Source organism: Protopterus annectens, chromosome 1.part0, assembly GCF_019279795.1.
Source record: "Protopterus annectens isolate FY-2018-M chromosome 1.part0, PAN1.0, whole genome shotgun sequence".
In the NCBI taxonomy this organism is placed as follows: Eukaryota; Metazoa; Chordata; order Ceratodontiformes; family Protopteridae; genus Protopterus; species Protopterus annectens.
In genome coordinates, this window is record NC_056725.1 from 1,596,901,310 (window position 1) to 1,596,917,223 (window position 15,914).

General features: G+C 42.2%; 1 protein-coding gene across 1 annotated transcript in view; it reads right to left on the reverse strand.

The window, feature by feature from the left end:
- GCAT (glycine C-acetyltransferase) overlaps nucleotides 1-15,914 on the reverse strand; it is a 507,826-nt gene that overhangs the window by 193,559 nt on the left and 298,353 nt on the right. The window contains exon 5 of the mRNA XM_044068107.1: nucleotides 12,976-13,130. Within this exon, the coding sequence (XP_043924042.1) occupies nucleotides 12,976-13,130 (155 nt within the window). The remainder of the gene's footprint in view (nucleotides 1-12,975; nucleotides 13,131-15,914) is intronic.

The window sequence follows — 15,914 nt, forward strand, 5'->3', positions numbered from 1 at the left end:
GAGTTTCTTTAACGGGGCAGCATATGGCATCTGTTTGAGCCCATTGATCCTCTTGGTGAGGTACTTTTGGGGTCTTTCCAGTTGCTGCAGGTGTCTGGTAAGGTACATCCCAAAAGGGGCATTGTACTCAATTATGGGCCTGATGAGGGATGAGTAAAGAGGCACGATGACCTCCCCTGATCTAGATGTGAATCCCTTCATGATTAGGTGGGCTATATAAAATGTTTTTCTAACCACTTTGGCCACGTGGTTGTCAACTGAGAGATTGCTATCAACGTGGGTCCCCAGGTCCCTAATTACTTCTTCTGTACTTAATGGATTACCACCTATGTGGTAATTTGTGGGCACTTTGTTTTTGCCAAAGGGGATGACTATACACTTTTTGGCGTTTAGCTTGAGGCCATGGCTCTGGCATCAGTTGTCTGTTTCTATGAGGCCCTTTTGGAGGATGCTTGTGTCGGCTGGAGAGTCGATTATGGCACCCAGTTTGCAGTCATCTGCGAACTTGGTCAGCCGCAGTCCTTCCGTGTTGGCCTGTACCTCCGAGAAATATATATCGAACAAGAGAGGCCCCAGGACTGAGCCTTGTGGGACGCCACTTGTAACTGGTTTGGAGTCTGACATGACTCCAGCAATTCTAACCATGTGGGTTCTGTCCTTGAGCCAGTTTGCAACCCATCTAGTGACATAGGGGTTTATATTTAAGGTGAGCTTATCTATAATGCCGGAGTGGGGTATTGTATTGAAGGCTTTTGCGAGGTCCAGGTAGGCTGTGTGGACCACCTTCCCCTCGTCAATGGCCTTGGTGACTGTTTCAAAGAAATCGACCAGGTTTAAGAGGCAGGATCTGCCCTTAACAAAGCGGACTGGGTAGGATCCAGTGTCTGTAGGTCCCCAATATCTTTATTTATGAGGTCCATGATGATCCTTTCCATAGCTTTGCAGACCAAGCTAGCCAGGCTTATGGGGCGATAGTTTCCAGGATCCGTTGATGCACCACCTTTGTGGAGAGGGACCACTGTTGCTGTACGCCACTCTTTGGGTACATATCCTGTAGTAAGGCTGAGACTGAACAACAGTTTTATGTTTGGGTTTAGCTCTTCTTGGAGTTCATGTAGGACGCAGCCCGGGACACCATATGGTCCCATTGATGGTGTGTTTTTTGCTTTGGAGAGGGCGTCTCTTACCTGAGCATCTGAGATGTCAGGGGGGCAGCACTCTGCTTGGATAGATATTTGCCCTTTTGGTGGGGGGGGGGGAGTTTGCGCTGAACCTGTTAGCTAGCATGTTGGCAATGTCTGTGGGTTCAGTGTATTTTTTGTCATTTTGGACTAATTTTGAGCATATCCTGGAATTCCCACCCAGGTTACTAACATAACTAAAGAAAGCCTTGTGATTAACCTTAGTGGCCTGTGCAATTTTTCTCTCGAAGCTGGTCTTAGACGATTTTATGAGTGCCTGTAGTTTTTTGCTAATACTGATCAGAGATGCCTTCCCTTTTTGTGATTTTGCTCTATCATGTAGTAGCTTACTCCTTCTATTGTACAGTTTGTTTATGGCTGGGGTCCACCAGACAGGACGTCTGCCTTTGGAGGATTGGGTCTTGGTTTTATTTGGGATTGCATGATCCATGCATTCCTGAAGGTGTTCATAGAATGCGTTTATAAAGGATTCTGCGGTCTGGGTCCTATTTTCCACAGTCCCGGGGGCTTTGAAGGATTCCACCTCGGTTTTGAGGAGTGTGAAATTTGCTTTAGAGAAGTTTTTCACTGTGGTTTTTTGGGCAGGGGGTGGGGTCGGGATGTGAATATCCAGTGAGATTAGTTTATGGTCTGATCTTACCATTGAGGGATACACTTCTGGTCTGGAGCATAAAGTCCCCATGTTGGTGATGATCAGGTCCAGTATGTTTTCCCCTCTTATGGGAGTGGTAACAAGTTGTTCCATAGTATTTGAGTTTATAAATTCTAGGAACCTTTGGGCTAGGGTGTTGGAGCTAGAGTAATGCTCCCAGTCTATGTTTGGGTAGTTGAAGTCGCCCAATATAATGGTGTTTGGAGAGACCTTCATATTTTCCAGTGTTCTCAGGAAGGCCGAGTGGGGTTCCTGGGTTTGGGAGGGTGGTCTGTAGCAGGCTATAAAATGGAAGGCAGTTTTACCCACTGTTATTTGCACATGGATAGTCTCTGATGCTTCGTGCTGTGCCACCAACCTGGAGGTGTGGGTATCTGACAAATATTGATATTCCCCCTCCTTTTGTGGTTCGGTCCAAGTTTTGGGGCCGAAAAGCATGGTATGAGGTATAACCTGGTAGTGCTGGGGTGCTCTCGGGAGCCTTGAACCAGGTTTCTGTTACTGCACAGATATCAATGTTCTCCATGCTAAGGAGAGTTTCGAGTGCGTGCATCTTGAGGTTTAGACTTCTGGCGTTGAGTAGCATTACTCTTAGTTTCTTATCCCTTGTGATACCTATGGAGGTGGGTTTGTCTTTTGAGCCTTGCCTAAAAAAGGCACTATGGAGAGTGAGCCTTTGCCAATATCGGAAAGCCCAGGGGTGACAGGTGCAAGCCATCCCTAGCGAAGCATCGTGGCTTGTCGAGCATGTCATCCCAGGCTGACAGGCATTGGATCTCCTTTGAATGACACCAATACTTAAGCCAATTGTTGAAATTGATCATCTTGTCTTCATATTGTGGCATCATTCTCGGTGAGGGTAAGATGCTACTCAAGGTCAGGATCATACCGGCCTGGGCTACATGCTCAGAGAGCTCCTCTATGTCTCTTTTCATGTAGTCCAGGGAAGTACATCTCAGATCATTCACACCAGCATGGACAATGACTTGAGTCATATTTGTACTTGCCTTGGAGTGATCTGAGTGCTTGTATTATGTGGCGGATCCTAGCGCCCAACAGGCAGCTCACCGGGACCTTCTCCTTGTTCAGCCTGGTGAGCGGGACATCAGTGTGCCTGACGATAAAGTCACCTATTACGAGTGTATCAGGTGTGTTTGTTTAGCCTTAAGGGCTGTGACTGTTCGGCACACTGGCTTTGTGAGCTATGTGTTGCACGTGTTTTGTTTTGGGGTAGCAGTTGCTTGGGTGTCTGGAGGTCTCTGCTGCTTAGGCAGATTTTTATTTAGAGCCTCCGAGTATGTTTTTGTGTGTTTATATGTTTGGTTTGCTGTCGTGGTAGGTCTACGTGAGACTAGAATTGTAGTGAGTGTGGTTTCCTTCCCCTCCTGACTGGTTACGCCAGTACTGAGTTGAGAGAGCTTAGCCTCCAGTTTAGCTATATGGTTGCATCTCTCACATGAGTTAGAATTTGTTGGGAGGAGGAGAGGGTTGTCTGTGTACATGAGGCAGTTGTAACATTGCCTCAAGATTCCCAGATTCACCAGCTGGACCGGAGAGGAGATTGACAACTGACCTTTGGACATGCTAGAATAGTATTGGGAATTCCTTTATAATTGAAAAAAAGGGCCACTGGGGAACAAGGTACTCAAGGGGAGTTTGTGAGGGTGTAGTGCTTTTAATTTTTTTAGTGCTGACTTATATAATTGCTTTAGTGAGCAAGTGCCAGGTAACTTAAATGCAATGTGTTACAGGTAACTTAAATGCAAAAACGACAAACAGTAACTTTCTTTCAATTGAAACAAGGAAATAAGTACAGTAAGCAATGCAGATATCACTAGGGATCCACAGAAGCGCTGAAAAGCCGTGTTTTAGGTGGAATTAGCTTTTCAGGGAAATAAGCAAACAAACAACAAGCATACAAATAAAGCTAGATTCAGCAGGCCTGGATCTAGTCTACGCTACAGCAAACAATGTGTACCAATTACAGTAAGAAGCAGTTCAAATATGCAGGCACTATAAGCCTTTAACCAGAAATTCCCAGCTCAGAAGGGCAGAGTCCAGCCTCTCCTCCCACAAGAGTGCAGACCACGAACCCTCTTAATGTAAAATAACTGGCCTGAAGCCCAAGTGCTTAAACCAGAACTAATACACTTTTAGAATAACAGACACTGAACCCTTAATCAGCAGTTCCCAACTTAGAAGGATGTAAGCTACCTGTCCTGCCACCACAGTGCAGGACACAAACCTTCCTAATGTAAAACAACTGGTCTGAAGCCCAAGTGCTTAATCCAAAAGACTTAGAATGATAGCCACACTTTAATCAAGTTACTACCAAGCAGTAATAAATACAATTGAATACTTTAAAGAATGCCTGGATTAGTGCTCAAGTTATACAAACAAAGCTAGATTCAGCAGGCCTGGATCTAGTCTATGCTACAGCAAACAAGGTGTACAAATTTCAGTAAGAAGCAGTTCAAATATGCAGGCACTATAAGACTTTAACCAGAAATTCCCAGCTCAGAAGGGCAGAGTCCAGCCTCTCCTCCCACAAGAGTGCAGACCACGAACCCTCTTAATGTAAAATAACTGGCCTGAAGCCCAAGTGCTTAAACCAGAATTAATATATTTTTAGAATAACAGACACTGAGCCCTCAATCAGCAGTTCCCAACTTAGAAGGATGTAAGCTACCTGTTCTGCCACTACAGTGCAGACCACAAACCTTCCTAATGTAAAACAACTGGTCTGAAGCCCAAGTGCTTAAACTAAAAGGCTTAGAATGAGTCACACCAAGCAGTAATAAATACAATTGAGTACTTTTAAGATGACGCAAAAGCAAAATAAAGTAGGAAGAAACACAAATACAGTAAAAGCAGATTTTTTTTTTTTTAGTGGAAAGAGAGAAAGGAGTAGCAGAAACTAAGCTGATTGGCCTTCTCAAATGTTCTCCCTGTACTGGGTAGAATGAGGTAATGACACTAGACTGGGAGGAGGGTCCCAGATCAAATTTACACTAGGGGCGGGCAACTGCAAAGCCACCAACTATAAAAACACTATACCAACAAGGAGGGAGGGTGGGAAACAAACTGCAGAAATTTATCTCACAGCTGAAAAGCAGCAGTGAGCCTTTAAATGAAAGTTTTAAACAGCTAAAGGAGCCTCTAGAAAAAAGAGTTTAACTGCAACAAGTTATCAGAAATAAACAACCCAACAGATGCTTAATAAAAGTGGACAATTTCCAGTTAATACCTCACACACAGTGAAACTAGCTAGAAAAATACACAGTACACAAACTGCTATAAATAACAAATAAATAAAGAACAAAATAAACAAAAAACAGGATACTTAATGTTATATATTATAGCTCCGAGTTTCCACAGTGTCCTTCCTTCGATCAGTTCAGTGTGAAATGGCAGAACACTCACAACTGAATTTCTTTGTTTTTTAAAAGTAACATACCCCACCACCTTACTTTACCATCTATATACCCACTCCCCCCTTGTTATATCACCATCTCTCTCTCTCGTTTCTTTTTGTTTTTCTAGTCTCGCTTCCCTAAAGTAGTCATTACTTACCCACTTACCTTAGTTGTTGCATAACTGTTGCTAATACTTTTTTTTCTGCTGCTCTATCTTCACTTGCTCTAACCTGCTCCATTTGCGCTGTGGGCTCACTCCACTCCCCTACCCTACCCCCATATTCCACACACCCCCAGTGCTGTTAACCTTATACGTCTATAACCCCTTCCCTTCCCCCATCACCCAACCACTGACATCTGCTTATTAACTACCACACCTCCACTTCCTACTACTGCTTACAGCTACATTTCACCTATCTGAACTCTTTCTGCCTTCTCCACCTCAGCTATACCTGCTAATAACATACAAACTGCTATTCCATCTTTCTCTCCTATCACTACCTATATTATATCCTACAGCATAATCTCTTCCTCAGTCTACTCTATCTCTTATCCTTCTCCTCCTCATGGCCCAAATGCATAAGACCAGTTATACACACCTACTACTCATAACAACTATTCTAGCTTCACTAACTATTCCATATACTCTTACCATCTATGAACATTGGTCACTTTGTGTTTCTAGGTGGGGAAGGTGAACTTCACTATCAGTTTCTCATACATACTCCCACAACCACATAAACATAACCTCCACTTCCATCTATATACTTCCAAAGTACCATAGATCCTCCCATATTATCTACTTCCAAGACAAGAAAGCCCTAAATAACTATTATAAATTCCTAAAGAGTATAGAAAGACCTCAACAACACCCACTATGGGATGGTGACATTCATCCAAACCCTGGCCCCATTATAACATTACCACAGAATCACAGAACCAAACTTCCAATACCCATACCCCTAGGAAACCATCTAACTCTCGCCTGATAGCCCATCTCAACATCCGTAGTATAACCAATAAAATAACCCACCTTCATGCACTCTTAGAAGTACACCCATTTGATATCCTCTGTATTACAGAAACTTGGCTAAAACCTACTACTCAGGACCAGGAAATTACCCCTCCTGCATATAACATTCTGAGATGTGATCGAAAGACCAAAAAGGGTGGGGGTGTAGCCATTCTCTACAAATCTGAACTTCAAGTTGCAACTTTCAATATGTACCTACCCTCAAATACTAATGCAGAAATCCTTACTGTCTAACTTCAAATCAACAACTGTAAATCCATCTATATAATTTGCTCCTACCTTCCCCCCTGGAAATAATATTAATACGCTTGAAAGTATCCTCAGTTGCCTCTCCACTCACCTACCTCAGGAAACCATAGTGCTAGGTGACTTCAATATAGACTGGGCTTCCTGCAGCTCCCCTAATCCTACCACCCAAGTAAATCTTTATGGTTTTTCCCAAATTATAACCACCCCCACTAGAATCCACAAACCAAGCAGTAAAGAAAGCATACTAGACTCTTCTACTGAACTTTCTAACTTTCGACCAATAGCCTTACTCTCCCCAATAGCAAAAATAATGGAAAAATGTATCCACCATCAGCTACTCTTCCACCTTCTTTCTAATAACTTACTTGATGTCAGCATGGTTTTAGGCCCTACCACAGTACAACCACTGCCTTGCTATCTTTTTCTGACTGTATAAACAAAAATCACAATAATAGCTCTCTTTCCTCAGCACTATTTATTGACCTGTCAAAAGCCTTTGACATGGTTAACCATCACCTAGTTATTGCTACACTAACAGCTCTTGCGCTTGACCCACAGGCAATGCTCTGGTTTAAATCCTATTTAGATAACAGACAACAAGCTGTTATTTGGGATAACAACTTATCAACACCTCTCCCTGTTAACATTAGAGTACCCCCAAGGCTCTATATTAGGCCCCCTTCTCTTTTCTATCTTTATCAATGATCTCTATGCTAACATTCCACAAGCCACCTGCATACAATATGCAGATGATTTTACCTTAATCTGTGCTAATTCCGTTTCCTCACTCCTGTCCCTCACCCAAACATTTAATAATGTTGAAAATTGGTTTACCCTCCTGAACCCCAAAAAAACAAAACTATTCCTTTTTACTCCTACCCAAAAGTCTCCACAACGTCACTTTACAGTAACCTCGAATAATGGAACTACCATATTCCCAGACTCTACAACCCGTCTCCTAGGAATTACAACAGACCACCACCTTAACTATGATGATCATATTAATGCTACTGTAAACTCAGTCAACAGAAAACTAGGCTCCCTTTATAGAATCAAAACTATTCTCACACCATTGGCCAGAACTACCATGGTCCAGACCCACCTTATCTCTACCCTGGTTTATGCCTCTGCCATTTATACCAATCTATCTAAAAGTAACCTGAGCAAACTTGCAACCAGCTATAATAACACTGCCAGATTCGCTCCCCTTTTAGAACCCATCACTGTCACAACCTTAGACAGCTGAGATGGTTAGAACTGCAAAACCAACTTCTACATCAACTTACTATCACCCAAAAGATTCTCTATCACCCTATGAATACTCCAATCCTCACCAACCTGATTACTCCATACAAAAACTTGGCAACACTATGCTCATCTAATAAGCTTCTAGTTTCCACTACCAAATCTAACAACAAGGCTGGAGACTCATTATTCTCAAACACAGTGGGAAAAACCTGGAACCAGCTTCCTAATGAGCTCTTTTCTCTTTCTTCCACACTGCTCTTCAAAAAATATCTTAAGGAATATCTCAAAACACACTGGCTATGTCCCTCATCTAACCCTGACTAACATCTAACTTTTTTCCCTATCTCCCACTCCCTTTATTTCTCCTCTATTTCTGTCCTACGTTGTCTACTACTGATGACTTGAACAATAACCACTACCTATGTACTAAAGTAGAGTTCTTCTCAGCTCGATAATAGTGCTACTTACTCTAAAAGCTTTCATCCTCTACCTTGCTGTAAGTAAGCATAACTTTGTATACTTGTAACCTGCCATCTGATGTAAAATAAACAAATCTTGCTATTTGTCTATTGTATGATATGTCATCTTAAGTTTTCTTTTCTCTAGCCAACTCTGTACACATTTTTATGCCTGTTCTACATTTATTTAATGTAACTTCCTGCTATTGCATATATTGTAAGTCATGACACTATTGCACCTTTTGGAGCTTTTCTCCCCAGGCCTCTACTGAAAATGGACATATATCCAATTAGACTAGCCCGGTCAACAAATGTAAAATAAAATAAAATAAAGAAATGAAGATTGAAGACCACTGCCGGAATATCAAAAAATAAACATTCAAGCTTTAAGAGATTCCAAAGCATGAAATGCCAACAGTGCTGCACTCGAACTAGGACTATATCTGTATTCTGCACAAGTCTCTCCTAGGAAGGAGATGCTGGGGGATAACTTTGCAATTCCACCGTTTGAAAATCAGCAGAGATTTCAACGGAAGTGGACTTCTAACTAAAACCTGCTAAATCTATGGACATGATCACTGCAACTGCAAAAGACTAACAGCTGGATTTAGACTTGGGGTTTCAAAGCCATTATCATCTGGTTTTCATATTGTTGTCTTTGGCTAAAGGAAAAATCATCTACTTGGACTCCTTTGACCTCTGTTTTGTACTATTTTTCTGACTTGGTTTTTGGATTTCCCTCTTCGACAGAAGTGGGTTGCAGGGTTCACAGGGTGACACCTGTTGCAGCCATCAACAAGATCAGCCCATAAAGGAAAGGAAACTCCAGTGGTAGTCATGAACTTGTGCCTTATTAGGTGACTGCAGGCACATTCAGATCCATGCTATTTAGAAAATCAGTGAGGGAACTTTTAAATGATACCCATAAGGAGTCACATCCCTTATTTGTGCTGTAAGAATCCCATAGAGGGGCCAAGAAAGACATGCACAGTCAAACTATGAGATATAAGATGTGAAGAAAAGTTGTAAGAGGTGTTAGAAACAAGCTAGCATCCAAGTCCTCTATTCAGTGTAGACAGGGTACCCTGAAGTAAAATTAAGGGGTTTCTAGTAATGTTGTAAATTCTGTTAAAAGACAAAAAGTGAATGGCAAGAATAAGCATAGGCATCAACAGCTCTAGCACATCTGAGAGTGTTCAGATAGGCCAGGGCATTCAATTAACAGGGGTGTTCTCTCCCATGGCACTGAGGAAAAAACCCTTACTGTTACCCAGACAATTTGTGGGAGGAGGACAGTGAAGCACTATATGGCTTGCCCATCATTATATGACACCATGTCGGAGCTCTGAGTGGTGTAGTCTGTGGACTCTGGGCCAAAGGGAGGTTTCTGCTGCTGTGTAGCATCATAGGTCAAGAAGCAGTCATGCAGATAATTTTACGTGCACCTCCCACACTGTCTGGCAGCTTAGCGGCCTTCAGAGCTGCCATGAGAGTATTAGGAGCTGCAATGGCTGGGAGGGGAGAACTTTGCATCTGCATGGATGATGACCATGAATTCTTAACATCGGTTGCTCTGTTTGTATAGCTGACCTCTCCTTTAAGTCAAAAGCTTGGAAAAACACCAGCTTAAGCTATTCCACTCAGTGGCCCATATAATTAATACTCTGTTCCCAATCTCATTACCACATGGCAACATTTACTGACATGCAAAGTTCTCCCTCCAGGTTAGTGGCGCAGCATGATACCTCTGAGATCATCCATGTACAACAAACATCGGGCAAATCTGCAATTCAAATTGTGGCCTGCTACAGATCACCCTCCATGAGCCAGGACCACCACCCCACCTTTCTGGAGACAGTGGAAAACATGAAGGTCCTACCGAACACCCTAATATTGGGCGATTTCAATTACCCAACCATTAACTGGGAAAACTACTCGAGTACAAACTCCCAGGCCCAGCACTTCCTGGAATTCATCAACTCAAAATGCCCTTTATCAGTTGGTAAACTCCACTACCAGAGTTGAAAATATATTGGACCTGGTCATCACCAACATGGGCGACAGGTGTTCCACACCGGAGGTCAACCAGTCACTGGTTAGATCAGACCATAAACTAATCACTCTGGATGTCCACACCTCTTTACCACCCCCCACACCCCACCACCACCCCCAACTAAGGAAATCACAGTAAAAGACTTTTCTAAAGAAACTTCGCCTTACTTAAGACAGAGGCAGTAAGTTTCACAGCCCCCACGCTAAAGGATAATGCTGCCTAAGATGCAGAAACCTTTACAAATGCACTCTATGAGCACCTACATGCAGGGATCATGTCATCCCTAGCAAAACCAAGACTCACTCCTCTAAGAGAAGGAAACTAGTCTGGTGGACCCCTGCCATAAAGAGGCTATACAATAGAAGGAGGAGACTAGTTCAGAAAAAAAGCAAATCCCAAGGAGGAAAGACATCCCGGATCAGTATCAGTAAGAAACTAAGGTCCCTCATGAAATCATCCAAGGCTAACTTCGAAAGAAAAATAGCCAAGGATTCAAAAAATAACCACAAAGCCTTCTTTGGCTATGTTAAGAATTTAAGTGGCAATTCACAGATATGCACTGAACTAGTGCAAAATAGCACAAAATATACTGAACCTACTGATACTGCCAACATCCCATCCTGAAAGATAGAGTCAGTGCAAACTTCACCCCCCTCTCAACCCCAAAAGGGTTCACAACAATACCATAAAAGTGTAGTGTCCCGGAAATCACAGATGCACAGGTGAAAACAGCCCTTTCAAAAGCCAAAAACACAGCATCAATGGTGACAGATGGTGTCCCAGGCTGCTTCTTGCATGAACTACAGAACAAACTAACCCCCCCACCTAAACACAATGTTCAGCCTCAGCCTCTCCAAAGGCTATGTGCCCACAGAATGGTGCACAGCAACAGTTATTCCACTCCACAAAGGAGGGGCCTCAACTGACCTTGGTAACTATTGCCCCATAAGCCTGACTAGCCTGGTTGGTCTGCAAGGCTATGGAGTGCATCATCATGGAACTCATTATCAAAGACACTGGGAACCTCCAAACACTTGACCCGACGCAGTTCTGCTTTGTTAAGGGCAGATCATTCCTACTAAACCTGGTTGACTTCTTCGAGACAGTCACCAAGGCCACAGACGAGGGGAAAGGTTGTTCACACAGCCTACCTTGACCTCGCCAAGGCTTTCAACACCATTCCCCACTCGGGTATTACAGAAAAACTCTCCAGCCTGAACATAAACCCCTAACGTCATGAGATGGGTTGCCAACTGGCTTAGAGACAGAACTCACACAGTAAGAATAGCGTGCTCCAGGTCCGACTCTAAACCAGTCATAAGTGGTGTCCCGCAAGGTTCTGTCCTGGGACCCCTACTGTTCTGCATATAATTCTCAGAAGTACAATCATACACAGGAGGGCTATGGCTAACCAAGTTCGTTGATGACTGCAAACTGGGAGCCGTAATTGACTCTCCGGCTGACACGGACATCCTCTAAAAGGGCCTTACTGAGACGGACACCTGGTGTCAAAGTCATGGCCTCAAGCTAAATGCCAAAAAATGCATAGTAATCCCGTTTGGGACAAACAAAACACCTACGAACTGCCACATAGGTGGCAGCCCCCTTAATACAAAAGAGGTAATAAGAGATCTGGCGACCCAGGTAGACAGTAATCTCTCCTTTGACAATCATATTGCCAAAGTAGTTAGGAAATCCTTCTATGTGGCCCATCTAATTTCTAAAGGGTTCGCATCTAGAAATAAAGAGATTATAGTGCCCCTCTACTGTCGCTCATCAGACCCATCATAGAGTACAATGCCCCATTTGGGGTGTACCTCACAAGACACTTCCAACAGCTGGAAAGACCACAAAAGTACCTCACCAAGAGGATTACTGGCCTCAAACATATGTCCTATGCAGCCCGACTGAAAAAACTCTGGCTGTACTCAGTGGCATATCGCTTACTCAGAGGTGATCTCTGCCTGACTTACAAAGCCATGTCCAACTCAGAATTGATGGACATGCTCCACCTAAAGAAATCCAAGTCACTGTGAGCCACGCGCTCTAGTGAGCTAAACCTCGCCACAACAATAAACAGAACATGTTGAAAGGATAGATTCCTGTCACAGAGACTCACAATGCTTTGGAACAAAATTCCAAACTACATTAAGCAAAGCCCCTCACTAACGATCTTCAAGAGAAACCTTGACGAGTGGATGTGTAATAGAAAATACACCCCTGGGATCACTTCACTGGCTATGCTTAACAGAGGATCAGTTAACTAATCAATGGGGCGGCGAAAGCCGACACACTCTGGCAAGGCTTATAAATGCCCTTGGGTAGATAGCCTAGTACCTACCTATGAACCTATACCCATAATGAGTCAGAATCACGGCTGTGGCAAAGAGGCAAAAAAGTTCTCACTTCAGGCTTCCTTTATCATTTAAAATATTTCACTTTAACTGCTAACATATCTTTTAGGCTGTCATTTTCCTGGAAAAAACACCTACACACTAACATTTCTGAATTGAGTCGCTTTAGCCATGTCCCACTACAGCCTTCCACTCACGGACAAAGTTACACTGCACACATAAAATCACGATTAAAGTGACAGAGAGATATGCTAACACCCAATGTATTAAGGAAAAAAATTCGGACAATAGGAAAATTATGATGACTCACCGTCCTCTAGGTCCCATAAATCCAGTTGCATGGCACTCATCAACGAACACCAAAGCCTTGTACTGATCAGCAAGGTCACATATGTCTTTCAGTGGTGAAATATCTCCATCCATGGAGAATACACCATCAGTGGCAATAAGGCGTAGCCTGTGCTTCTGAAAAGAGAACAAGCCCAGTGTGTTACAAACCTTGCACTAACCTATCTGCTATGGAATTGTACATATTAACTTACTTACTACTTCTTCCAACTAAGGAGCAATGCATCTTTTTGGATTAAAAATAAGGAGGTCCTCTAAAGGTAACTGAAAATTTGTGGTTTAAAGCACATGAAATAACAGGAATCTATGTTGATAAAACCCATGAAGAACACATCTATAAACATCAAGCTTGAATATCCCAAGGTACAAAAGGTGACCTGCTAGTATGTGAGGTTCTAACCTAGGCATCCCCTTCTTGCTAGTCACAAGGTCATAAGAAGTACCCACATAAAAAGAAGACGAGCTGCTCCAGATCAGAAAATCTCTTAGCAGCAACATCCTCAAAATGTGTTCATGCATGTGCTTATGCATGCATTCACTGATGTGGTGTGTGTGTGTGTGTGTGTGTGTGTGTGTGTGTGTGTGTGTGTGTGTGTGTGTGTGTGTGTGTGTGTGTGTGTGTGTGTGTGTGTGTGTGTGTGTGTGTGTGTGTGTGTGTGTGTGTGTGTGTGTGTGTGTGTGTGTGTGTGTGTGTGTGTGTGTGTGTGTGTGTGTGTGTGTGTGTGTGTGTGTGTAAAAGATTCTTCATCCCAAACAAGAACTGTGAAGTAAGACCACACCTCCTGGACAAAACACCAGTAATTTCATTACTGAATATTTGACATCTTCTGATAGTGTGCAAACAGCTTTAGACACCAAAAAATCTGACACCTGCATCACTGGTAGGAGGGAAAAAAATTAATCAATAACTCATGGTACAGTATGTTATGTGCTGACCAATGTAAACTTCAAGTCACACAGTTGCTTACCACTCCATGCTTCAGTTTCAGAAATTATTTATCAATAAATAATTCATGGATATATGCTCTGAAATACTGTAACACTTAGCAAAATAAGTATTTCTCTTCTAAAGGAAAAATACTAGTGGACTGGCATAATGATTAAAGTACATTCTTTTACTTACATATTGGTCAAAAATATGACGTCACTAAATGTGGTAAATGGATATATAATAAATATCTTGTTACGCGTGTTTACTTTGTTCCCATATATATCTTATTACTGTGTATTGGTCATGTCCTGAAGAATCACTGTTGTACAGCTACTTTTATTTCCAGTTACATTTTGCATATTAATGTCACAAGCAGTTTTGCACACAATGAAGATTAGAGTGTGTCATTTGCTTTTTTTAGTTTCATTGTTTACTCGTGTTTTTTTCTATAGCCATACACAAAACATGACATCACAGTAGGTATTGGATGATGAATTACATAAACTGAAAATATTATGGGTAATAAAAAAATAACTTGCATCTTTAGAAGCATAGCTTCTTACCTACATTGTGATGTCACTACTACATAATCACATGTTATTTCTCAAGTTATGGTGTTCCACCTGCAAGACACAACTGATAAGTCTTTCTATGAAGCAGAAACTCCCACGGATGCATTTAACATGGAAATACAGTAATCTACGCATTCATTTAGGTAGTGAGGCACTGTGGGTTCAGTCTTTTATGATGCAATGGATAGGGCTGCCACCTCTTGCGATGCTGAAAAGTGGACCGAAGCCACACCCTTTGCTCTGTCTATGACTCTGCCCAGGTACAACCCATCTCCACCCACAACCACGCCCATTTTATGATGTAAACGCATATGTCATTAGGGCGGAATGTCCCTTTTAGTCCATTTTCGTGTGCCTAACCTATGTAGTGTTACTATTTTTTTCTTTGTTATGGACTATCTTGGATTCCGCCGCATCACTTTAGCAAAGGTTTTTGTGAAAAAAAAAGACAGAGGTTCTTTTTAACAAACTCTGGCATTCTTTCCACACTTCTACACTGAATACCGGAGTTTGTACAGTGCTTTCTAGACTACCGGGGGGATCATTCTGATTTCTGGATAGTCTGGAAAAATACTGGATAGGTGGCAAGCCTAGTCATGGAAGAAAAATTTCAGGGGGCTGTCCTCATCATGGAAACAAAATGCAAAACATACATTCTGCATCAGAAACTATAATTTAGCACTGAATATGGCAAGGATGTTATACCCATCACAAAGTGTTTAGCACTTACACTTACTACAGAATGTGACCAATACAATTTAAGTGTGTTTGGTTTCAATCTTTACATGACACTAAATGGTGATTAAAACCAGTAGAAGTTACCCGTCTACAGTTTGCTTCATTAAAGTACTTTTTAAAATTGTTTTATTAAGAATGTGCATAAAGTATAAGGAGGATAGAGACACGCAGAATATATACAATAGAAGGAGCAAAACAAAACCTGCAAACTACAGCACTATAAACCACCAAGTTAGTAGCTGATTATAAAGAAGCAACAGATGCACAGTCATGATTTATATAGTGACATTGAAACTGAAAAAATAAATGATAAACACAACAGATGCTACAAAGTGAGCAAGTCTGTGAAGCAGTCATGGTAAATAAATGAACATTATGTACTTAACCATAAGGGCAGAGCTTCATGATCCACTAGCTGCTATTGGCACTAGTCAGCACTAACACTATCCCAGGCTCTAACCCCCTCCCTTAGCTCCCACAATGCTCCAGGCTTCTCTGCTCCTCCTGAACTCAATGATGCACTAGGACAGAGAGCATATAATTTCAAATCACATTAGTATGCATATCCACTCAAACTCTTAACAGCTATATATATCTCTCCTAATATCCCTCACAGCTCCTTTCAGGTAAGGATGAGGAATGGCAGGTATGTTATGTTAA